We start from the raw sequence: 26,586 nt of genomic DNA, 5'->3' as shown, positions 1-26,586 counted from the left end.
ATGGAACAAAGGCAGAAAGTGTTAATGGTTGTGGTGAACGACAAAGCATTAGTCCAGAGAGAGTGATAATGGCAGAATAATGAGCAACTCTGTCCAAATTTATTTATTCTTTTAGTTTTTAAAAATTATTTTATTTTATTTTTTATTTTTTTTAAAATTATTTTATTTTTTAACCATGCCCCTGTTTTTCACGTCGTGCTTTTGGACAGAGCTGCTCATTATCCTGCCATTGACACTCTCTCTCTTGCCTTTGTCCCATGAAAGCTTTGTTATTTAATCACTCCTGCCCTCTGCCCTATAACATACCTTCCCTTTTGTTCTCTTCCCCACCCCTCTCCTCACTTGCTTAAAACCTAATACTTTTCTAACCATTGCCAGTTCTGATGAAAGATCACAGACCAGAAACGCGAACTCTGCTTCTCTGTCCACCGATGCTGCCTGATCTGCTGAGTATTTCCAGCACTTTGTTCTGATTTCAGATTTCCAGCATCTGCAGTATTTTGCTTTTACTATAGCACTTACTAATAACCTGCTCACCGATGCTCAGTTTGGGTTCCATCAGGGCCACTCAACTCCAGATTCCATTATGGCCTTGATCCAAACATGAACAAAAGGGCTGAATGCCAGAGGCAAAGTGACAGTGACAGCATTTGACAGAGCGTGACATCAAGATGCCTAGTAAAACTGAAGTCACAATCCACTGGCAGAAGTCATACCTCGGAAGATGGTAGTGATTGTTGGAGGCCAATCATTCAGGACATCGCAGCAGGAGTTCCTCAGGGCAATGTCCTAGGTCCAGCCATCTTCAGCTGCTTCATGAATAACCTTCCCTCCATCATAAGGTCAGAAATGGAGATGCTGGCTGATGACTGCACAGTACTCAGTGCCATTCACACCTCCTCAGATAATGAAGGAGTCCATGCTCACATGTGGCAAGTCAGCAGTCAGGCTTGGGCTGACATGTGGCAAGCAACATCAGTGCCTCTTAAGTGCCAGGCAATGAACATCACCAACAAGAGTGAGTTTAATCACCTCCCCTTGACATTCAACAGCTTTACCATCACCAAATCCCCCACCAACATCATCCTGGGAGTCACCATTGACCAGAAACTTAACTGGGTCAGCCAAATAAATACTGTGGCTATAAGAGTAGGTCAGCGACTGAGCATTCTATGGTGAGTGATTCACTTTCTCACTCCCAAAAGCCTTTCTACCATCTACAAGGCACAAGTCAGGAGTTTGATGGAATATTCTCCACTTACCTGGATGAGTGCGGCTTTAACAACACTCAAGCAGCTTAGCACTATCCAGGACAAATCAGAACGCTTGATTGACATCTCATCCACCACCTTAAAAATTCACTCGCTCCACCACTAGCGCACCATAGCTGCAGTGTGTACTATCTACGAGATGCACTGCAGCACCTTCCAAATCTGTGACCTCTACCGCACAGAAGGACAAGGGCAGCAGGCACATGAGGACACCACCACCTCCACACTTGACTTAACCATCATCATCACCTGGTTAAAATCCTGGAACACCTGACCGAACTTGACCGTGCGAGTACCTTCACCACACAGACTGCAGCATTCAAGGCAGCTGTTCTCCATTACTTTCTCAAGGGCAATGAGGGATGGGGCAATAAATGCTGGCCTTGCCAGTGAATGAGTAAAAGAATTCTAATAAATTTCCTCTGCATCCTCTCCAAAGCCTAGACATCCTTCCTGATGCAAGGTGCCCAGAATTGGACACACTACTCCAGCTGAGAATTTACAATGGTAGAGAGTAACTTCTTTGCTTTTGCACTCTATGCCTCTATTCAAAAAGCCAAGAATTCCATGTGCTTTAACAGCATAAAAAAGGTTTTAATAGCAAAACAAACCTATGATGTTTCCTAGAGCCCAGACTGCTTGTTCACAAACATTCTGATGAGGGGAGTGAAGTAATCGTAGAAAGAGAGGCACAGCATCTGGAACCAAAACACAAAATGTTAGCTCCATTCTAATCAAGGCGACAATCGGAGAATTATAATTAAAAGAATATATATGGAAATCTTAGGTTGTAACTTGGTTTACGATTCAGATTAATTAGTCCTAGCGATTCTATTTATAGGATTTGGTTTTGAAAGATCAATCGTGAAACCATTCCTTTAACAAGTTTGCCTGTCAAGTCAGATTACAGCACTGAAAAAGGCCCTTCGGCCCACCGAGTCTGTGCCGACCATCAACCACCCATTTACACTAATCCTACATGAATCCCATATTCCCTACCACATCCCCACCTTCCCTCAATTCTCCTGCCACCTACCTACACAAGGGGAAATTTACAATGGCCAATTTACCTATCAACCTGCAAGTCTTTGGCTGTGGGAAGAAACCGGAGCACCCGGTGGAAACCCACGCGGTCACAGGGAGAACTTGCAAACTCCGCACAGGCAGTAATCAGAACTGAACATGGGTCGCTGGAGCTGTGAGGCTGCTGTGCTAACCACTGCACCGCCCTAAGAAACTTCATTCCCTGGCCAGGAATCGATCCCGGGCCGCAGCGGGCAGAGCGCCAAATCCTAACCACTAACGTGGACAATATCATATTTCCCCACATTATACTCCATTTGCCAGGTCTTTGCCCACTCACTTAACCTATCTATATCCCTCTGTAGCCCCCTTATATGACCTCTTCACAACTTACTTTCCTACCCATCTTTGTGTCAGCAGTAAATCTAGCAACCATACCTTCGGTCCCTTCATTTAAGTCATTTATATAAATTGCAAAAAGTTGAGGCTCCATCACAGATCCCTGTGGCACACCACTCGTTACATCTTGCCAACCAGAAAATGACCCATTTATGCCTACTCTGTTTCCTGTTAGCTAGCCCATTATGGGCGGCACAGTGGCGCAGTGGTTAGCACTGCAGCCTCATAGCTCCAGGGACCCGGGTTCGATTCTGGGTACTGCCTGTGTGGAGTTTGCAAGTTCTCCCTGTGTCTGCGTGGGTTTTCTCCGGGTGCTCCGGTTTCCTCCCAACAGCCAAAAGACTTGCAGGTTGATAGGTAAATTGGCCTTTATAAATTGCCACTAGTATAGGTAGGTGGTAGGGAAATATAGGGACAGGTGGGGATGTTTGATAGGAATATGGGATTAGTGTAGGATTAGTATAAATGGGTGGTTGATGTTCGGCACAGACTCGGTGGGCCGAAGGGCCTATTTCAGTGCTGTATATCTCTAATCTAATCTAATCTTCTATCCATGCCAATATGTCACCCCCTACACCATGCGCTTTTATGTTCTGCAATTACCTTTGATGTGCCACCTTATTAAATACCTTCTGGAAATCTAAGTACAATACATCCACCGGTTGCCCTTTATCCACAGCACATGTAACTCCCTCAAAGAACTCCAATAAATTGGTTAAACATGTTTTCCCTTTCACAAAACCATGTTGACTCTGCCTGATTACCTCGAATTTTTCTAAATGCCCTGCTATAACGTCTTTAATAATAGCTTCTAACATTTTCCCTAAGACAGATGTTAAGCTAACTGGCCTGTCGTTCCCTGCTTTCGGTCTCCCTCCCTTTTTGAATAAACGAGTTACATTCGCTATTTTCCAATCTAACAGAACCTTCCCCGAACCTAGGGAATTTTGGAAAATTAAAACTAACGCATCAACTATCTCACTGGCCGCTTCTTTTAACACCCTAGGATGAAGTCCATCAGGACCCGGGGGCTTGTCAGCCTGCAGCTCCAACAATTTGTTCAGTGCCACTTCCCTGGTGATTGTAATTTTGTGTTCCTCCTTCCCTTCCATTTCCTGACGTACAGCTAATACTGGGATGTTACTTGTATCCTCAATAATGAAGACCTATGCAAAATATCTGTTCTATTCATCTGCCATCTTCTTACCATCCATTATTAGTTCCCCAGACCAACTTTCTATAGGACCAACGCTCACTTTGTTGACTCTTTTCTTTTTAAAATATCTATAGAAACACTTACTATCTGTCTTTACATTTCTAGCTAGCTTTCTCTCGTACTCTAATTTTATCTTCCTTCTCAATCTTTTAGTTATTCTTTGCTGTTTTTTATATTCTGTCCAATCTTCTGACCTGCCTCCCAACTTTGCACAATTATAGGCTTTTTCTTTAAGTTTGATACTATCTTTAACTGTTTTAGTTAACCATAGATGGCGGGTCCCACCTTTGGAATTTTTCTTTCTCTTTGAAATATCTAATCCGTGTATTCTGAAATATCCACTTAAATGTCTGCCACTGCATCTCTATTGAGCTATCCCTTAACCTAATTTGCCAGTTCACTTTAGCTAGCTCTGCTTTCATGCCCTCATAATTGCCGTTATTTAAGTTTAAAATACTAGTCTTGGTGCCACTCTTCCCTCCCTCAAACTGAATGTAAAACTCAATCATATTATGATCGCTGCTACCTGGGGGCACCTTAACTATGAGGTCATTAATTAATCCTATCTCGTTGCACAATACCAGGTCTAGTATAGCCTGCTCTCTGGTTGGCTCCAGAATGTATTGTTTCAAGAAATTATCCTGAAAACATTCTATGTACGTCTCACCTAGGCTACCTCTGCCCATCTGATTTTTCCAGTCTATATGTAGGTTAAAATCCCCCATAATTAATTATCGCTGTACCTTTCTGACAAGCTGCCATTATTTCTTCCTTTATACCCCGTCCTACAGTGTGGTTAATGTTAGGTGGCCTATACACCACTCCCACAAGTGACTTCTTGCCTTTATGACTTCTCATCTCTACCCAAACTGCTTCTACATCCTGGTCTCCTGAGAAGTCATCCCTCTCTATTGCGCGAATACTATCATTAATTAACAGAGCTACCCCTCCACCTTTTCCGAGCTTCCTGTCCTTCCTTAGTGCCACATACCCTTCTATATCCAGGTCCCAATCTATGTCGTCTTGCAGCCATGTCTTCGTAATGGCTATCAGATTGTACTTATATATTTCTATTGGTGCTCTCAGTTCATCTGTTTTGTTTCAAATGCTACGTGCATTCAGATACAGAGCCTTTAGTTTTATCCTTTTATTATTTTTCTAACCTCTAGCCTTATCTGTTGATTTACTCTTAGATTTGTATGCTCTGTCCCTTCCTGTCACAGTCTGTTTACTATTTCCCATATTCATACCTTTCTCTCTTGCCTTGTCTCTATTCCTTGATTTACCATCTCTTCTCAAATTTGATCTCTTGCCCCCACTATTCAGTTTAAAACCCTTCCCTAGTTATGCAGCTCGCTAGAACACCAGCTCCAGCATGGCTCAGGTGTAGACCGTCCCAACGGTACAGCCACCACTTTCCCCAGAACTGGTGCCAGTGCCCCACGAACCAGAACCCACTTCAACCACACCAGTCTTTGAGCCATGCATTAATTTCTCTTATCTTATTTGCCCTATGTCTATTTGCACATGGCTCAGGTAATAATCCAGAGATTATTACCTTTGAGATTCTGCTTCTTAATTTGGCGCCTAGCTCCTCATATAGACTATGCAGAACCTCTTTCCTTGTCCTGCCTGTGTCGTTGATACCTGCATGGACCACAACGACTGGATCCTCCCCCTCTCACTGGAAGTTCTTCTCCATCCCTGAGCAGATGTCCCGAACCCTAGTACCGGGCAGGCAACACAGCTGTCTGGACTCTCACTCTTTGCTGCAGAGAACAGTGTTAATCCCCCTAACTATACTGTCCCCTACTACCACTACATTCCTTTTTTCTCCCTCCACTTGAATGACTTCCTGTACCATGGTGCCATGGTCAGGTTTCTCATCTACCCTGCAGTCCCCACTCTCATCCAAACAAGCTGAAAGAACCTCAAACCTGTTGGACAATTGCAAAGGCTGAGGCTCCTGCACTTGTGCCCTCCGGGTGCCCTAACCTGCCTCAGCTGCAGCCACACTCTCCTGTCCCTGGCCAAATCAGAACACCCTATCCTAAGGGGTGCGACCGCCTCCTGATACAAAATGCCCAGGTAACATTCCCCCTCTCTGATGTGCCGCAGTGTCTGCGTCGGACTCTAGTTCAATGACTCTGAGCCAAAGCTCTTAGAGCCACAAACACTTACTGTAGACGTGTTTGCCCTGGATTACACTGGCATTCAGGAGCTTCCACATGCTGCAGCCGTGACAGATCACCTGTCCTGCCATCCTTAATGTGTTTTAATTAACTATTTAATTATTTTATTCAATTATTTATTAAAACAGATCTGACATTTAATACAGAATGACATCAACATTTCATTTGCATATTATAGGTAAATTTGTTGGAAATCAGAAGTGTAGTAAGGTACATGACCAACACAAAGAAAATTTAAAAAATGGTTGGATTAATATCACCAGTCGATTGGTTTTGTCACTTACTTGCTTCAACCACCGCTTGAGTTTGTGCAGAAGTCCCAGATGCTATATTGGTCAATGCCCAAGCTGCTTCAAACTGAAGGGATGGACTGTAACATCAATAAACACACATTACTACAAAAAATCATAAACACTTCTAAAACTCTAAAGAGTATAAAATATGGGCTTTAGTGATATTTTCACTGCATCATAATCTAAGAATTGCACGAAGAAATAAAATTTCTACCTGTACTTGGTGGTTACTTAATGCCTGATACACTCATCAACTTCCACTTGTCTCCTTTACGCTCCTGCAAGTGATACCAGTGCAATATCCCACTTGATTTTTTTTAATGAAAATATTTACTCTCAAATCAAGGGCACACAAATCCTAGCTTTTTTTTTTTAACAATTTTTGCCCACTAGTGTTTCAACTAAGACAGACAGTTCTCTTCTCAAATTTTATGGTCTTATTTGATTGGTTGCAGGGAGGCATATGATGACAGCTCAGCAACACTACTCCTAATTCAACTGCTGCCCCTGTCGCTCCACACCCCACCCCCAACCCCCAAAACCTTCAATGAGATGCTACAGTCTCTGCTCAACACTTTCTAACTCAGCCTAGGAAATGACTAGAGTGGGGGATCAAATCTTTAATCTCTACTGAGTAGCAGGGAGAATCAATGCTTAAAATGGTAATAATACCGCATACATTTAAAGGAATTCAGATCTTTTAAGTTAATATTCAATGGCAATGGTGGGTGCTGGCGGGGCAGGAGTGAGCAAACCAGATGCGTTGATCAGAGCCTGATACACAAGGAGGCTGCTTTTCGCTTGTCAGCTTCACCCTAAACAATCTGCTACAGGGCAAGCGAATGTGGTCAAGAAACACACTCTCTCTGAAGGCAAGTGCCTTCCTCTCTACTGTCTTCACACAGCAACACAGATGAGGTCAGGAATTCAATGGAGTGAGGAAATGTATCTGTATCATCATTCTGTCTGCATGATTATTGACTTTCCAATACTCAATGCCACCATTCAAAAAGTTGAAGGACTTGATCTAGCACATACTCCTTTCAGTAATTGACACACTAGCTGTGATTATGATGACATTAAAGGCATAGCACAGAAATTATAGAGAGATCGAAGGCACCCATAATGCGTGCAAAAATAGTGTGAATTCCAACATCAAGTTTAATCAGCATTTACAGAGTACAGACCACATGGACAACTGCTCGATCTCAAAGTACTTTTTTCTGCATAACCAGAACAAATATTACATCACAGAATATTGTAAAACATTCTGGACTAACAGAACTAGAGAAACATATCGGCTGCTCCACTGAAGTGTGGATTATCATTTACAACACACTCTTCATTGAAAAACACATGTCAGCTGAGTTGCAATGATAGTTTACTGTATATTATACAGTATGTGGACAGCCCTGTGATGGGCTCCCAACCTGAGTTTGCACCTTTGAGTGAAATCTTCACTAGAAAGGGGGTTTGGTGGGCAACCCAATCCACTGCTTCCCTGCAGCTTCTTGCAACCAAATCAATGGTGACAATAGCATGGAAATTAATCATCCTGCCAATTTGCTTGGCCAGTGAACCATTGTAGATCGAGAGAGAAAACCAACAAGATAGGACTAGTAGACACCTCAAGATGCTAAAGAAAATACTTGGGTTCTGCAATTAGTCAACATAACAAATACTCAAAATGCAAAATCAAAACCTAGATCAGAATAAGGCAAATTTTTATTCATAAACAGCATCTGTATGCATTACTAGTCAATTCCTGCATCAGTTGCAATAAAAATAATATCTCAAATATCACTATTTAGTGTACCTAAGGTAAGAGGGCAAAGTTTAATGCATACAGGAAGAGAAATTAGTCTAATTGTAGTACGGCATTTAAAATCATATTCAAGATGCAATACATAAAAGACCAGTAGACAAAGCAGCAATCCGATGCAACACTTTGCTTTAAACATCTTTCACAATTCATATATGTTAAGAAAACATAAACACTGAAGACTTCTACATCATGAGACTTACTTGTCATCTCTCTCTAGACATCGTACAAGGACTGGTAAGATTCCAGAGTTTATTAATTCATCAATTGGAGGATTTCTATCACTTGATAGCAACTTCCTGCAAGATTTTGAAGAACAACAAAGTTAGAAACACAAGTTAAATTTTCCATGATCCTTAACACCTACAACAATTAAACTCTGGTAGCCATGAATGCTGTACATATTGGAAGCAGAAGTGTTTTAAGTAAACCACCACCTTTCCGTTCACAGGTGGAGAGATATGTTGACAATGAGTCAATTCTAAACAAACTTAACCACAAACGACGTTAGTTAAAGAAGTCCAATAACTTTTATGACGGCATCAATTTAAACAGTGCAGGTTGTTGAAGTCTGGACATTCAATACAGGAGTGGTCAGGCACCCCTGAGGAAAGGTGAATGACATTTTACATCACTGGGAAGTAATAACCTACTTAACACACTTAATAGCTTAAACTTTAAACTTTGGATGATAGGCTGCTTAATGTGTAGCTGTTAATTTTTTTTTAAACCTACTTATCTGCTACGTACCCTTCCTTTCTCATTGAATAATACTGTTCCAATTACCGTTGAGCACCCTCTATATGCAAATGACATGGAGGTTTCCAATGTAACCACATCATTCCCAACAATAGAAAAGTTGGGACCAGCAACCACTCAACTTCATAGCTTGTGGTAACATTACATCCAATCCATTATTCAGCTTGCATGGAATGGGTATTTTTCCTCTAGTTTTTCCCCATGCTATGCAGCACAATAGACAGTACCACATAATAGAAAAACAATTGTGGCTGCGTTACAATTAAAAATGAGAAAATAGTAGAATACAATTTTGAATTTAACTGGAATTTTAATTAACTTGTAGAAAAAATACCTTTGACTAGCAATAGTTGCTGGCAAAATTTCTAACAAAGACACTATTATCGAAACTATTGTTCTCTGGCTTCAAAACAAAATTTGACAACTTATTTAGAAGAAAATACATTTTTTAAATTATTAGTAAGATGCCCATACAACCAAGTTGAGGGGAGAGTTCAGAAACTCATTCCACAGAGCCACCTACTGGTCATAGTCTGCAATTACACCATTACTGGCAACACGTGCAGGATTTTGATTCTAGACCACACAGGTAATTTCACTGTTAAATGTTAACAGAAAAGCATGACAAGAAACTGTGACCAGAAGTGCGTGAGTACACAAAATTTTTTATATAACACAAAGTTGAACATTAGGTAGAATGAAGCCATTGCCTTTAGCTCCCGTCACAAAATGGGTGATTTTAATATAAACAGATTGGACGCATCAGATCGGCAAACATAGCCTGGAAGATGAGGTCATAGAGTGTTTTTGGGTCAATTTCTTAGAGCAGCATATTCTAGAGTCAACCAGAGAGCATGCTATTCTAGACCTGGTAGTGCACTATGAGGCAGGATTAATTAATGACATCATAATAAAAGAGCCTCTCGGTAGCAGTGATCATAACATGAATGAATTTTGCATTCACTTTGAAAAAGAGAAGAGTGTGTCTAAGAGTAGTGTTTTAAATTTAAATAAAGGCAATTACAAGGGTATGAAGACTGAGCTGGCTAAAGCGAACTGGGAAATTAGGTTAAAGGGTCTGACAGTAGAGTTGCAGTGGCAGACATTTAAGGAAATATTTCACAGAATTGTTACAGCACAGGAGGCCATTCGGCCCATCACGTCTGCACTGGCTCTCCGAATGAGCAATTCATCTCGTGCCAACACCCCATCTTCTCCCCATAACCCTGCACATTTCTCCTTTTCAGATAACAGTCGAATTCCCTTTTGAAGGCCTTGACTGAAGCTGCCTCTACCAGTCTCTCATGCAGTTTTCATAACACTCAGGAAAGACATATTCCAGTGTGAAAGAAAGATCAAACTGAAAGAAAAAGTTTACAATTCTGTGAAAATTAGTGGTAGGTTAGAAGATTGGACAGAATTTAAAAACGAGTAAAGAAGGATTTAAAAAAACAAGGGGGAGAAATTAGAGTGAAAGGGAAAGCTAGCTAGAAATATAAAAACAGATAGTAAGAGTTTCTACAAATATTTAAAAAGAAAAAGAGTAACAAAAGTGAGTGTGGATCCTCTAGAGTGTGTCTGGGGAACTAATAATTGGAAATAAGGAAATGACGGAAGCATTGAACAGATATTTTGTGTCCGTCTTCATTGTAGAAGACAAAAGTAACACCCCAAAAATACTTTTAAATCAAGGGGAGAAAGGAACTTAAAACGATTATAATCACCAGGGAAAGGGTACTGAGAAAACTATTAGAACTAAAGGCTGACAAGTCCCCAGGACCTGATGGGACTTCATCCTCTGATCTTAAAAGAGGTGGTTGCGGAGATAGTAGATGCATTGGTTGTAATTATCCAAAACGCCCTAGATTCTGGAAACGTCCCGAGGATTGGAAAACAGTGCATGTAACTTCACTGTTGAAGAAATGAGCGAGACAGAAAGCAGCAAACTATAAGCCAGTTAGCCTAACCTCTGTCGTAGAGAAAATGCTGTTATTAAGGAGGTTATAGCACGGCACTTAGAAAATCATAATGATATCAAGCAGAGTCAACATGGTTTTGTGAAAGGGAAATAATGTTTGGTTAATTTATTAGAGGTTTTTGAGGAAGTAACAAGCAACATGGATAAAGGGGTACGTGTAGATGTGGTCTCTTGGACTTACAAAAGGCATTCGATAAGGTGCCACATCAAAGGCTACTACACAAATTAAGAGCTTATGGTCTAGGGGGTAACATATTTGCATGGATAGAGGATTGGTTGGCTAACAGGAAGCAGAGAGTAGACATTTTTTTTTATTTAGAGATACAGCACTGAAACAGGCCCTTTGGCCCACCGAGTCTGTGCCGACCAACAATCACCCATTTATACTAACACTACAGTAATCCCATATTCCCTACCACATCCCCACACTAGGGGCAATTTACAACGGCCAATTTACCTATCACCTGCAAGTCTTTGGATGTGGGAGGAAACCGGAGCACCCGGTGAAAACCCACGCAGGCACAGGGAGAACTTGCAAACTCCGCACAGACAGTACCCAGAATCGAACCCGGGTCCCTGGAGCTGTGAGGCTGCGGTGCTAACCACTGCGCCACTGTGCCGCCCATACATAAATGGGTAATTTTCAGGTTGGCAAGCTGTAACTAGTGGAGTGCCACAGGGATCTGTGCTGGGGCTTCAACTATTTAAAATTTATATAAATGACTTGAATGAAGGGACCGAATGTACAGTTGCTAACTTTGCTGTTGACACAAAGTTAGGTAGGACAGTAAGTTGTGAGGACGATATAAGGAGTATGCAAAGGGATTTAGATAGGTTAAGTGAGGGGGCAAAAATTTGGCAGATTGAGTATAATGTGGGAAAATGTGAACTTGTCCACTTTGGCAGGAAGAATAGAAAAGCAGTATATTATATAAATAGAGAGAGATTGCAGAACTCTGCGGTACGGAGGGATCTGGGTGTCCTGGTACATGAATCACAAAGAGTCCGTATGCAGGTAGAGCAAGTGATTAGGAAGGAAAGTGGAATGTTGTCATTTATTGCAAGGGGAATGGAATATTAAAGTAAGGAAGTTTTGCTACAGTTGTACAGGGCATTGATGAGACCACATCTGGAGTACTGTGTACAGTTTTGGTCTCCTTACTTAAGAAAGGATAGAATTGCATTAGCAGTTCAGAGAAGGTTCACTCGACTGATTCCCTGGGATGAAGGGATTATCCTATGAGGAAAGGTTACACAGGTTGGGCCTGTATCCATTGGAGTTTAGAAGAATGAGAGGTGATCTTATTGAAACATATAAGATCTTGAGGGGACTTGACAGGGTGGATGCTGAGAGACTAAAACCAGGGGACACAGTTTAAAAATAAGGGGTCTCCCATTTAAGATGGAGATGAAGAGAATTTTTTTCTCCGAGGGTCATTAGGCTGTGGCGTTCTCTTCCCCAGAATGCAGTGGAGGCGGAGCCATTGAATATTTTTAAGGCTGAGTTAGATAGATTCTTGATTGCCAAGGGAGTCAAAGGGTATAGAGCATCGACAGGAAAGTAGAGTTGAGGCCGCAATCAGATCAGCCATGATTTTATCAAATGGCAGAGCAGGCTCAAGGGGCCGAATGGCTTACTCTTCTTCTTAGTTCGTATGTATGTTCATAAACTTTGTACCCTCGTCACCAATTCCATCTCCCCCAGACCATTCTCCCAGCTTAACCAAACTGATTGCAACCTCAGCATCCTATTTCAGCTCCTGAGTTTATCACTTCATATTCTCTCCATCACAAAGATGACCACTTCCACCTCCTTAACATTTACCTCTACCCATCGGCTGCTGACATGCTCACCTCTGCCTTTGTTAACAGCAGACTTGACTATTCCAATCTTCTCTTGGCCGGTGTCTCATCCTCCACTTGCCATAAACCTCACTCATCCAAAATTCTGCTGCATACATCATATCTCGCACCAAGTTCTGCTCATCTATCACCCGTGCTCACTAGCTTATATTGGCTCCTGGTCCCTCAATGCCTCTAATTTAATATTGTTATACTTGTGTTTAAATCCCTTTATGGTCTTAGCCCTTGCCTTCTCTGTAACCTCTTCAAACCCTACAATCCTTCAAGAACTCTGCATTCCTCCAGCTCTGGCCTTTTGGACATCACCCGCTCCCTTCATCTCACCAACAACAGACACACTTTCAGTTATCTAAGTCTTAAGCTCTAGAATTTCCTCCCTAAAATTTTCCACCTATCTCTCCTCCTATAAGAACCTCCTTAAAACCCAACTCTTTGACCAAGTTTTTGGTCACATCTCCTAATATTTCATTCTGTTGCACAATTCTAATTACTCTTCTGTGAAGTGCCTTGGGACATTTTTCTACGTTAAAGGCACTATATAAATGCTTTTGTTAAAACCTAAAAGCGCACGTCCTTGTACTTGCAAAACTGCTCTATGAAGACCATTGAGACACAGGCTATTAGATGGTCTGTTTACTGTTAAGTTTAATATTCAGATACTGAAACCCAGGTCTTACCCAGCTGCCATTAAAAGCTCATCTACATAGTTGTGTATTTTACCCTCAAGGCTGACTGTAAAATGTTTACCTATTCAAGATATAATTAAGGTACCAAAATAACTAAGTAAAACAATACTGAACTAACACAAGTACCATTTCAGTGCAGTCATATAATCCCAGTATATTCAACAGTTAATAACAAAGCTGACAAATCACCTCACCTTGCGGCCTGCACAGCACTTAGTTGAATGACTGGATTTTCATTAGTTGCATTCTGCAATTATAAAGCATTGAGAAAAATAAAGCAAATTTGTTTCACTTCCACAGTGGTCGAAAATTAACACTTTACAAACTCTGGCTGTCCTGTGCATTTTAACAGCAGGTCTTAATGTGCTATGAACTCTTTTAAATAACTGAATCAGGAGGTCGTGAGTTTAAGTCCACTCTTGACATGTTAAACTAAAGCACTGTCTGCCCTCTTGGGTAAACGTAAAAGCTCCTGTGGTACTATTTCGAAGAGCAGCAGAAAAGTTCTCTTGGTGTCCTGCTCAATATTTATGCCTCAACCAACACCATTAAAAACAGATTATCTGATCATTATCACTGCCATTTGCGGGACCTTGCCGTGTGTAAAGTGGCTGCCACGTTTCCTACATTACAACAGTGACTATACTTTAAAAATGCTTCATTGGTTGTAAAGTGTTTTGGGACTTTCCTCAGGTCATGACAGGTGCTACGTGAATGCAAGTCTGTCTTTCTTATAGAGTAAAAGGAAGAAAGACACAGACTTGCACTTATGTGAACTTTTCACAACCACTGGATGTGGTTTTTGTGTTGTTGATTTAGGATTAAATACTGACCAGGACACCAGGATTATGCCCCTGCGCCTTTTCAATGGAAAATCTTATGCCCACCTGAAAGGGCAGATGGGGGGTCACGGTTTGACGTCTCATCTGAAAGACAACTCCGACAGTGCAGCACTCCCTCAGTACTGCACTTCACTGTCAGCCTTGATTTTTGTGCTCAGGTCCTGGAGTGGGACTTGAACCTGGAACCTTGTGACTCAAAGGTGAGAATGCTACCAACTGAGCCACAGATGACACTGTGGAGTAAAGTATCTTGATGCACTATAAACTCCTTCATACAGTAAAACTTGCCTTTTGGGGGATTGATTCTCAAAGTGATCCACATCCCATGAAAGAATAAAAAGAATTAATTTTTTTTCTATGAGAGTGAAGTATTTAAATATTGCTGGGAAACGAGCCAGTTAGAATGCTCTGAATCCTATGGGCCTGATGAAGAATTTCCCAAGCTCTACAGACAAGCTTTCATCATCTATGCACACCCATTGCAAAGTTTTTCTAAACAGATAGATGGGTAAAGAGTTTGACATTTTTGAATTCTTTACAATTGAGCTATGGCGTTACAACGGTTATGATACTGGGAGTTTAGACAACACAAATCTGGAATTAATTCATGCACTAGATCTTGGAAGTCAGTAATGAGGAACCTCTCAAAATATTACTTCAAAACATAGACAACATAGACAGTTTATAGTCGAGTTTGTCTGGCATGCAGATATTTCGGGTGGAATACAAAATAAACATTGTTGCAAATGCTACTGATTTGTTCATGAGCACCCCCCCCTCCTTTAAGAGAAGGTTCCTGATCATAGTTTCAGTTATGATAGTCCGAGCCCTGACAAAGGCCAGCCAAAGTCATTCCATTATTGGAAAACAGAAACAGTTGAGCCAGCTTTTTCGCCTCTTACCCCACTCACTCTATTGTGCAGCGTCATCCAGTGAGTGATCGGGCCACATGGCCCTCTCACCTAATAAGATGAGAGATGCTCACTGATGCACGAGGTTGGTATGCAAAACTCTTTGACCCTCTGGTCGAGAGTCCATGGTGCCACAGATTAAGGTACAAGGCTCAGAAATTGTCTTTGCATTTACCTGTACAACCCAGACCCAACTTGGATTAAACTGGACCGTCTAACCTCATACATAGATTTCTATTGATACTCTGTCAGAAAAGTATCACTTAGCTTTTCCTCAAACAGGAGCAAATTTCCTCAATGGAATGTCTGACATGCTATTATGGAATTTTAAAAACTCGCAAAAAGTGTGATTTTTTTGCAAGTAACATTCGTGCCACACAAGTGCCAGGCAGTGACCATCTCCAACAAGACAGAATCTAACCATCTCCCCTTGACAGTCAAGGGTATTACGATTACTGAATCCCCCACTATCAACATCCTGGGGGTTACCATTGACCAGAAACTGAACTGGAGGAGCCATATAAATACTGTGCCTACAAGAGCAGGTCAGAGGCTAGGAATCCTGCGGGAAGTAACTCACCCCCTGACTCACCAAAGCCTTTCCACCATCTACAAGGCACAAGTCAAGAGTGTGATGGAATACTTTCCACTTGCCTGGATGGGTGCAGCTCCAACAACACAAGAAGGTGGACACCATCCAGTACAAAGCAGACGCTTGATTGGCACCCCATCCACACACATTCACTCCCTTCACCACTGACGCACAGTGGCAGCAGTGTGTACCATCTACAAGAAGCACTGCAGCAACACACGAAGGCTCCTTTGACAGCACCTTCCAAACCCTCGATCTCTAGAGTTGTAGAGTCATATAGCACAGAAACAGGCTCTTTAGTCCATCATGTCTGTGCCGGCCATCCAGCACCCATCTATTCTAATCCCATTTTCCAGCACTTGGCCCATAGCCTTTTATGCTATGGCATTTCAAGTGCTCAAATAAATACTTCTTAAATGTTGTGAGGGTTCCTGCTTCTACCACTCCTTCAGGCAGTGTGTTCCAGATTCCAACCACCCTCTGGGTGAAAATTTTTTCCTCAAATCCCCTCTAAACCTCCTGCCCCTTACCTTAAATCTATGCCCCCTGGTTATTGACCCCTCTGCTAAGGGAAAAAGTTTCTTCCTATCTAACCTACCAATGCCCCTCATAATTTTGTATACCTCAATCAGGTCCCCCCTCAGCCTTCTCTTCATAGCTGAAATGCTCCAGGCAACATCCTGGTGAATCTCCTCTGCACCCTCTCCACTGCAATCACATCCTTCCTATCGTGTGGTGACCAGAACTGTACACAGTACTCCAGCTATGGCCTAACTAGCGTTTTATATAGCTCCATCATAACCTCCCTGCTCTTATATTCTCTGCCTTGGCTAATAAAGACAAGTATCCCATATGCCTTCCTAACCACCTTATCCACCTGTGCTGCTGCCTTCAGTGATCTATGAGACAAGCACACATAGGTCCCTCTGACCCTCTGTACTTCCTAGGGTCCTACCATCTATTGTATATTCCCTTGCCTTGTTAGTCCTCCCAAAATGCATCATTTCACACTTCTCAGGATTAAATTCCATTTGCCACTGCTCCACCCATCTTACCAGCCCATCTATATCGTCCTGTAAGCTAAGGCTTTCATCCTCACTATTTACAACACCACCAATTTTCGTGTCATCTGCGAACTTACTGATCATACCACCTATATTCGCATCTAGACTTCCACTCGCAAAAACAACCCTTGACCATTACCCTCTGCCTCCTGCCACTAAGCCAATTTTGGATCCAATTTGCCAAATTGCCCTGGATCCAATGAGCTCTTAACCAATCTCCCATGCGGGACCTCATCAAAAAGCCTTCCTGAAGTCCATGTCGACTACATCAACTGCTTTACCCTTATCTACACATCTAGTCACCTCCTCTCCCACCTAGAAGGACAAGGGCAGTAGTTGCATGGAAACACCACCACCTGCAAGTTCCCCTCCAAACTACACACCACCCTGACTTGGAACTATATCGCCGTTCCTTCACTATTGCTGGGTCAAAATCCTGGAACTCCCTTCCTAACAGCACTGTAGGCGCACCTACCCCACATGGTTTGCATTGGTTCAAGAAGACAGCTCACCACCACCTTCTCAAGGGATATTAGGGACGGGCAATAAATGATGGCCTTGTCAGCGACGCCCATTTCCCATGAACAAAGAAAAATCATATTACTGGGTTATATTGCTTCACAAAGCTGTAATCCACAGCATCAATACTCACAAAATATGGATGCAGGGATGAAAATTTTGTTTTTGCAGTCACCATGGACAAGACTAAAAATCGGATCTCAGAAATGCAAGGGAGAATCTAATTAAAGGAGCCAAAACTGGCCAGGAGTAAGCAACAAGAAATCAACAGATTTTAGTGGCTGGAGTGGAATTGAATCCGAATACATTATAAACTACTATAAATTCAGTAAAACCAATTGGTTACGAGGGCCAAGAGGAGTATGAAGGAGGGCACTCTGATGTAACACCACAGTGGTTACCCATGGTGTGTGAGTGGTTAAGTATTGCAGTGTTAATTGCTTTATAGCTAAATTGAAAGCAACAACTCTTTGCATTGAGAATAGCAATCTGGTGTGAAGAAATAGCAGAAAAGGTCAGTTTCTGAACCATTTTGTCATACTAAAGAAATGCCCCAGGTAAGGCCAAACAAATGCACGACTCAGAACTGCTTATGCACCTCTGAAGTATGTGCATTACAAAAAGAACGTAATAATATTGGAATAGTGCAAGCAATCTTATTCTGGGGTCAGATATCAGGCTTTGAATTGCTCGAACTTTCTTCTCGCTGTTTACAAAAGCAGTCTGAACTGCTCAAAGAGATTCCTGCCCTGTGATCATACTAAGTAGCGACTATTCTCAATGAAATTCTTTTGCAAAAAATACAGGAGTGCCTTATTTTGTATTCACAGTGCAACAGAAAAAATAAACATATCTATTATAAGAGAAACAATTTAAAGGGTCAATTAGTTGGAAAACAGCAGTATATTACTAAGATTCATCAAAATTTTCAGTTAGCAGGTTCCTTACCTGAAGAATAGCATCTAACGTTATATTTTGCTAGAAAAGAAATAAGTAAAATTAGATAATTTTTTTAGCACCATTATTCTTGAGTACTTTAAAACTATGCGCTAGATCTCACTGTTGTACATACACATCAGTGAGATTTGTTGTCTATACCAATGGTAAAAGAGCGACAATTCCTGGCAGTTTATGAACTCCAGCTACCCAAATGTCCCAAAAGTTACCCTGAATACTTTGATGGAATAATTATTTGTTGACATGAGGAACATCTAAAGCAATATTTTCAGCTCTAAGAGCTAAGTCTTTATTGGAACAGCAATTGAATTGTATCATTAGATGTTTACTCAACATATTTATGCTGACCCATCAGTATTTGCGATGGAAATGGAATTGATGAACCGATATCATAGAAAAATCCTTCCTCATATAAGGCAGGCTGTTTAAAGAAAATCTGCCTTTGACTTATATTATGTTTCTAACAAAATTGTTAGACATCATCTACAACTAAATTCAACTATTCCAATTTACTGGGCATCTTAATTAAAAATCCAAGTCACCAAATCAATTAAATAAAGTTGGCCAAAATGATACTTTTTCTTTTAAAATAGTAAAAGATATACACTAATTTACTATATCTGGCAAAATTCACACACACTTGAACATCTTTTTAGCTCTCACTCTAGTTTTTTTTAAAACCTATTTAAGTAGCATGGCGTCTACTTTGAGCACCTACAGAGTATTTAACTCGGGAATTTGATGAGTGAGTGAGGGAATTCTAAGTTTTTTAAGGACTAATCGCTTTCTAAAATCTAGTCAAGTTTTACATTGAGCATTGAACTTAACTTGCAATCTCTTTCACAGTGTTAGTCATGGTAAAAAAGCTGCCTGCGTGTGGCAGCTGCACAATTAGTTAATTAGGTGGCTAGTTAGAACTGGTTACCTGGTCAACAGGGGCTGACTCAGGTCTTTGGAATTCTTACCAGTATAAATACAGGAGGCTTTTGCTAACACACGGAGTCTGCAACTACAGAGTACTTAACTCAAGAATTTAGTGAGTGAGGGAATTCAACGCAGTGGAGGGAAGAGGTTCTGTCCTGGTCTTTTAAAAGACAAGGAGCATTCCAACACAGCAAGAGCTGAGGTCTAGAGGCATTATTTAGGTGAGCACGTAGGTGAGTTTTATGTTTTTTTACCCTCTAAACTAGGGCAGTAGTTTAAACTAAGACCAGGGAGGTACAAGTACAATATTAAATTTATCTTAACTAGTTAAACTAATTAATATAGCTACAAATAATTGTTGAATGACATTTCAAAATTTGAAACTCCAATTAAATAAAATACAACAGAGATGGCAGGGCAGGTGATGTGTTGCAGCTGTAGCAATGTGGGAGCTGGTGGACACCAGTGTGATCCACAGCAACCACATCTGCTGGAAGTGTCTGCAGCTCAAGAAACCTTGGCTCAGAGTTGAGGAGCTGGAGTCCGAGCTTCGGACACCGCGATGCATCAGGGAGGGAGAAAGTTACCTGGACAATTTGTTCCAGGAGGCAGTCGCACCCCTTAGGTTAAGTACTTCAGATTTGGTCTGCGGTCAGGGAAAGGAGGATGCGACTATGAGTGAGGCAAATATGGGGATCCAGAAGGTAGCATTGGAGGAGCCTCAGCCCTTGCACTTGTCCAACAGGTAAGAGTTTCTTGCAGTCTATGTGGACAAGAACAGGGACTGCAGGAAGGATGAGCAAACTGACCACAGCAATGTGGTGCAGGGGGCCATTCAAGTGGGGGGAGGGAGTAAAAAGAAATGCAGTAGTAGGGGACAGTATAGTTCGGGGGCTATTTTAGACTTGGTAATGTGTAATGAGACATGATTAGTTAATGATCTCATAGTAAGGGATCCTCTAGGCAAGACTGATCATAACATGATGAATTTCACATGCAGTTTGAAGGTGAGAAACTTGGGTCTGAATCCAGTCTCAAATTTAAATAAAAGCAATTACAAAGGTATGAAGACAGAGTTAGTTAAAGTGAACTGGGAAATAGGTTAATAGGTAAGATAGTAGATAAGCAGTGGCAGACATTTAAGGAGATATTTCATAACTCTCAACAAAAATACATTCTGATAAGAAAGACTCTATGAAAAGGATGAGCCATCCGTGGCTAACTAAGGAAGTTAGGGATGGCATCAAGTTGAAAGAAAGGGCGTATAATTCTGCCAAGATTAGTAGTGGGCCAGAAAAATGTGAAAATTTTAGAAACCAGCAACAGATGATTTAAAAAATGGGAGAAATTAGAATATGATAGTAAACTAGCAACAAGTATAAAAACAGACAGCAAGACTTTCCACTAATATATAACAAGAGAGGCGAAAGTAAACAGTGGTTCCTTACATGTTGAGACTAGGGAATTAATAAAGAGAAACAAGGAAATGGCAGAAACTTCGAACACAGATTTTGTACCTGTCTTCACAGCAGAAGACACTAAAAGCATCCCAATAATAGTAGAAAATCAGGGAGCAAAAGGGAGGAAGGAACTTAAAACAATCACTAGAGAAAATGTACTAGGAAAACTAATGGGACTAAAGGCTGACAAGTCCCCTAGAGCTGATGGTCTGCATCTTACGGTCTTAAAAGAAGTGGCTGCAGAAATAGTCGATGTATTGGTTGAAATCTTTCCAAGATTCCCGTGATTCTGGAAAAGTCCCAGTGGATTAGAAAACGCAAAGTCCCTATTCGAGAAAGGAGGGAGATAGAAAGCAGGAAACTATAGGCCAGTTAGCCTAACATCTGTCATTGGGAAAATGCTGGAATCCATTATTAAGGAAGTAGCAACAGGACATTTAGGAAATCATCACACAATCAAGCAGAGTCAATGTGGTTTTATGAAAGGGAAACAGTGTTTGACAAATTTATCAGAGTTCTCTGAGGATGTAACAAGTAGGGTGGATAAAAGGGAACCAGTAGATGTAGTGCATTTGAATTTCCAAAAGGCATTCGATAAGGTGCCACATAAGAGGTTACTACACAAGATAAGAGCTCATGGTGTTGGGGGGTAATATATTAGCATGTATAGAGGATTGGCTAACTAACAGGAAACAGAGAGTCGGAATAAATGGGTCATTTTCAGGTTGGCAAACTGCAACTAGTGGGCTGCCACAGGGATCAGTGCTGGGACCTCAACCATTTACAATCAATATTAATGACTTGGATGAAGGGACCGAGTATACTGTAGCCAAATTTGATGTTCCAAAGATACATAGGAAAGCAAGTTGTGAGGAAGACAGAGTCTGCAAAGGGATATAGGTAGGTTGAGTGAGTGGGCAAAAATTTGGCAAATGCAATATAATGTGGGAAAAAGTGAGGTTATCCACTTTGGTAGTAAGAATAGAAAAGCAAAATAGTATTTATATGGAGAGACACTACAGAATGCTGCAGTAGAGAGATCTAGGTGTCCTTGTACATGAATCACAAAGTTAGCAGGTACAGCAAGTAATTAAGGCAGCAAATGGGTTACAGGAAGATATAGACGGGATGGTCAAATGGGCAGAAAAGTGGCAGATGGAATTTAACGCTGAAAAGTGTCAGCTGATACACTTTGGAAGGAGTAATGTGACACGAAAGTATTCAATGAATGGCCTGACACTGGGAAGTTCTGAGGAACAAAGGGACCTTGGCATGTTTGTCCATAGATCTCTGAAGGCAGAAGGGCAGGTTAATAGGGTGGTGAAAAAGGCATATGGGACACTTGCCTTTATCAATTGAGGCACAGATTACAAAAGCAGGAAGGTCATGTTGGAGTTGTATAGAACTTTGGTAAGGCCACAGCTGGAGTACTGTGTGCAATTCTGGTCGCCATATTATAGGGAGGATGTGATTGCACTGGAGGGGGTGCAGAGGCGATTCACCAGGATGGTGCCTGGGATGGAACATTTAAGCTATGAAGAGAGGTTGGATAGGCTTGGGTTGTTTTCGCTGGAATAGAGAAGACTGAGGGGTGACCTGATCGAGGTGTACAAGATTATGAGGGGCATGGACAGGGTGGATAGGGAGCAGCTGTTCCCATTAGTTGAAGGGTCAGTTACGAGGGGACACAAGTTTAAGGTGAGGGGTAGGAGGTTTAAGGGGGATTTGTGGAAGAACTTTTTTACCCAGAGGGTGGCGACAGTCTGGAATGCACTGCCTGGGAGGGTGGTAGAGGGGGGTTGCCTCACATCCTTTAAAAAGTACCTGGATGGGCACTTGGCACGTCATAACATTCAAGGCTATGGGCCAAGTGCTGGCAAATGGGATTAGGTAGACAGGTCAGGTGTCTTTAGTGCGTCGGTGCAGACTCGATGGGCCGAAGGGCCTCTTCTGCACTGTATTATTCTGTGATTCTGTGAAATGGAATATTGGCATTTATTGCAAGGAGGATGGAGTAGGGAAGTCTTGTTACAACGGTCCAGGGCGTTGGTGAGACCACACCTAGAGTACTGCATATAGTTTTGGTCTCCTTACTTAAGGAGGGATATACTTGCATTGGAGGCAGTTCAGAGAAGAGAATCTACTGGGTAGATTCCTGGGACGAAGGGGTTGTCTTATGAGGAAAGGTTGAGCAAGTTGGGCCTATATTTTCATTGGAATTTCGAAGAATGAGAGGTGATCTTATTTAAACATAAGATTCTGAGGGGGCTTGAGAGGGTAATGCTGAGAGGATGCTTCCCCTTGCAGAGGAATCTAGAACTAGGGGCCACAGTTTCAGAGTCACGGAATCTCCAATTTAAGGTGGAAATGAGAAAGAATTTCTTCTCGGAGGGTCATTAATCTTTGGAATTCTCTACCGCAGAGAGCAGTGGAGGCTAGGTCATTGAATATATTGAAGGCGGAGTTACAGATTTTTGAGCTACAAGGGAGTCAAAGGTTATGGGGGGGCATGCAGGAAAGTGGAGTTGAGGCCATGATCAGATCAGCCATGACTTTATTGAATGGCAGAGCAGGCCAGAGGGGCCAAATGGCCTACCTTGCTCCTATTTCTTATGTTATGTACATTCTTAAAATCTTGCCATTTTTGCAGGGCATTTATTGAATGCAAGCTTAATGACAAAGTTGCTTAGCTTTCATTTCATGCCTAGCCATCTTTAACTTCGCTGATTTGCAACAAAAGATTAGGCGCAAGATTTGCAGCCCAATTTTTCAGCATTGTTGGAAATCACCAATCAAGGTTCTTAGTCCAGATCTCCTGTGTATGTATAGTTTAGTAAAAGTAAACGTAATAAATGCATGGCAATTTGTTTAACCATTGGACAATTTTCAAAACTGATCCAGTGGCTGTCTAACAATATGACATTAGACAAAGTGATTATAAAAAGACTATGTACACCACAAATTGCAATAAAAACATTATTAAAGAAAAATGAAATGTTTCCAATTTTTAAACAAGATGATAATACCTTTTTAACAGAGAAATGCTTTATACACCACTTTATACATCACTAGCCTTTCAATACGGAAGCTTCACTCAGCTACCGAGTAGTTCTCCTCCCCTCGCTACAATTTGAAGATGTTATATTTTGGTACCATGTCCACATGAAGCACACTTTGAATTATATCTGGGAAGAGTATTTTGAGCTGCATAACACTATGCTGGTGATTACCAGGCTCTCCTGCGTTCAACAATCTGGACCTGTGCTACCAGACAGATTAATACCTCCAACTTCACGCGATCTCTTTTCCAAAATGATTACTATAAAACAATTAGCAGATGCTATCCCTGCATTGACTTACATTAATCTGATCTGTAGCAACTATTCGTAAAAATGTACTTTGTATATAAGAAAACCTACAGTAGTAAAGAATGTTGTACATATTACCCAGATAATTAAATGAAGGATATCACTTACAGCTTTGAAATCTCCATCCACATCTGAGTCTTCTAAACTTTCCTCCTGTGGCACATTTCTTTTCTTGAGTAGATGTTCATCTCTCTTGTTCTGTAAGTGACAAGTAACAGTTGGAAGGGAATGTGTAGAATGTGTGTGTATATTCATATTTACACTCGCTGAGTGTCACATAAGCATGGAAAATGCCTACACACAATGGATAAGCTACTTTTAAAACCTAAATATCATAATCACATAATTAGACCAAGATGAAATTAAAATCAAACCCAATATGCTAATTACACCAGTTTTGTCCAAGGATCACAAAAATGTAACTTCGTCATTTATATTAAGTTTCATCAACCAAGTTTCAGCGCACTCACCTCGGAATGAGAAGGCCATCGGTTCAAGCTTCACACAAGGACTTCAGCACCAAAGATTACTGCATTGTCTGAGGTGCTATCTGTCAGGTGGATGTGAAAGTGTGAGCATTTTTAAGGAGATTTTGCTTTTGTAAACATTGCAGCAGTTTACCCCAGATACAAGTCAAAGTCAAGTCCAAACAGGAAAGGAATGGGTTGAAAAGAGATGTTTTGGACAGCATTAGGGAGTATAAAGATAAAATTCTGAAATTTACAGGGAAGGAATAAGATAGAAACTATGAAACGAAGCAGAGGAAGTCCAAAAAACTAATGAGACCTGACAGAGCATGTGAGGAATGTAGCAAAAAATATAAAGCTCAAGAAAGTGTTAAGTACATCAAGAGGAAGAGAAGGCTACAGAAATAAATTGGGCTATTTACACCAGTGATAGTGAGGAGGTGGTTTCAGAGGACAAGCAAACAGTGCAATTACTAAGTTATTTTGCAACTATTTTTATCATTGAGGCGGAATGTGGATAGAAGGAAGGTGTCCAAGTTCAGAGAGCAGTGTAAGGAAGAGAGCTGTCTGAAAATCAGTAAAGCATGGCAGAAAGGTTAGAAATCTGAAGGGAAACGAGGTTCAAGGCTCTGATAATTTTCACACAAGCACACTGTTGAAATGGGAAGAAGAGTTTCTGCATCCCTTCACCAATATTCCCAAAGCACACTGGAATTAGGTAAAGCCTCCCTGGGTTAGAAAGTAGCAACAAGTGCCTCCCACATCTCCTATTAAAGAGGGGTCAGGGTTGAATCATTAGTTTGTACAAATCAATGGTTTTTCATAAGTTAGATGCACTTCATTTTCAAATTTTAACGCAAATATTTTGAAGCACACTACTAAGATGCTGTACCCCTATGTGACATGCACATGACCAGGCCCAACTGGAAAGCATTTTCACGAACCAAACTATCAAGTTCACCTATTCATTTGATGAAAATTACTTTTGTCTAAATTGAAAATACATTTGCGACAGGTTGCAAAAATGCTCTTAATGTGTTTACTGCAGTCAGCTCACTGCAGTAAGTTTACTAAGTGGTTCCACAGAGATAGACTCCTGCAGAGACATGCGCGATACAGAAAGGGTGTAAGAACATTCCTAGTTACCACAGGCTGGTCAGTTTATCAGTGGTGAATAGGGTTATAGAAACAATAATCGGGGAAAAAAATCAACAGGCACTTGGAGAGGTTTGAATTAATTAAAGGGAGCCAGCACGGATTTGTAAAAGGCAGATCGTGTTTGACTACTCTAATTGAATTTTTTGATGAATTAACAAAAAAGGTTGATGAAGGGAATGCGGTGGATGTTGGATATATGGATTTTAAGAAAGCCTTTGACAAAGTACCACATAAAAGGCTGATTAACAAAATGGAGTCACATGGAATAGGAAGGTCAGTGTCAGTTTAGATAAACAAAAATTGGCTTAAGGACAGAAAACAGCAAGTCGTGGTAAATGGTTGTTTTTCAAACTGGTAGACCATGATGTTCCCCAAGGGTCAGTGCCAGAGTAAAATTTCGAAATTTGTTGATGATACCAAACTTGGAGTTGTGACAAACAGTCAGGATGATACCAATTGACTGCAACAGGACATAGATAGGCTAGCAGAATGGGCAGACAAGTGGCAGATGGAATTTAATACAGAGAAGTGTGAAGTGATACATTTTGGGAGAAGGGATAGGGAGAGGCAACATAGTCTTAACGGCACAGTTCTGAAGAATGTGCAGGGACAAAGAGGGTACATGTACATAGAACTTTGAAGGTGGCAGGACATATTGAGAGAGTAGTTAGCAAAACATATGGGATCTTGGGTTTCATAAATAGAGGGATTGGGTACAAAAGCATGGAAGTTATGCTGAATCTTTACAACGCTCTGGTTAGGCCACAACTAGAGTATTCCATCCAGTTCTGGTCACCACAATTTAGGAAGGATGTGAAGGTC

At 41.2% G+C, this 26,586-nt stretch overlaps 1 protein-coding gene across 1 annotated transcript in view; it reads right to left on the bottom strand.

Annotated features, from left to right (window-relative positions):
- The window catches only part of kpna3 (karyopherin alpha 3 (importin alpha 4)), a 99,303-nt gene that overhangs the window by 45,399 nt on the left and 27,318 nt on the right, over positions 1 to 26,586 (bottom strand). The window contains exons 3-8 of the mRNA XM_068040312.1: positions 24,248 to 24,337; positions 18,379 to 18,408; positions 13,697 to 13,749; positions 8,420 to 8,515; positions 6,386 to 6,471; positions 1,883 to 1,969 (exon numbers count right to left, since the gene is read on the bottom strand). Coding sequence (XP_067896413.1) covers positions 1,883 to 1,969; positions 6,386 to 6,471; positions 8,420 to 8,515; positions 13,697 to 13,749; positions 18,379 to 18,408; positions 24,248 to 24,337 — 442 coding nt within the window. The remainder of the gene's footprint in view (positions 1 to 1,882; positions 1,970 to 6,385; positions 6,472 to 8,419; positions 8,516 to 13,696; positions 13,750 to 18,378; positions 18,409 to 24,247; positions 24,338 to 26,586) is intronic.

This window comes from Heterodontus francisci, chromosome 10 (genome assembly GCF_036365525.1).
Source record: "Heterodontus francisci isolate sHetFra1 chromosome 10, sHetFra1.hap1, whole genome shotgun sequence".
Taxonomy (NCBI): Eukaryota; Metazoa; Chordata; class Chondrichthyes; order Heterodontiformes; family Heterodontidae; genus Heterodontus; species Heterodontus francisci.
The sequence above is the reverse complement of the archived record's forward strand: the minus strand, read 5'-3'. Positions and strand labels throughout refer to the sequence as shown.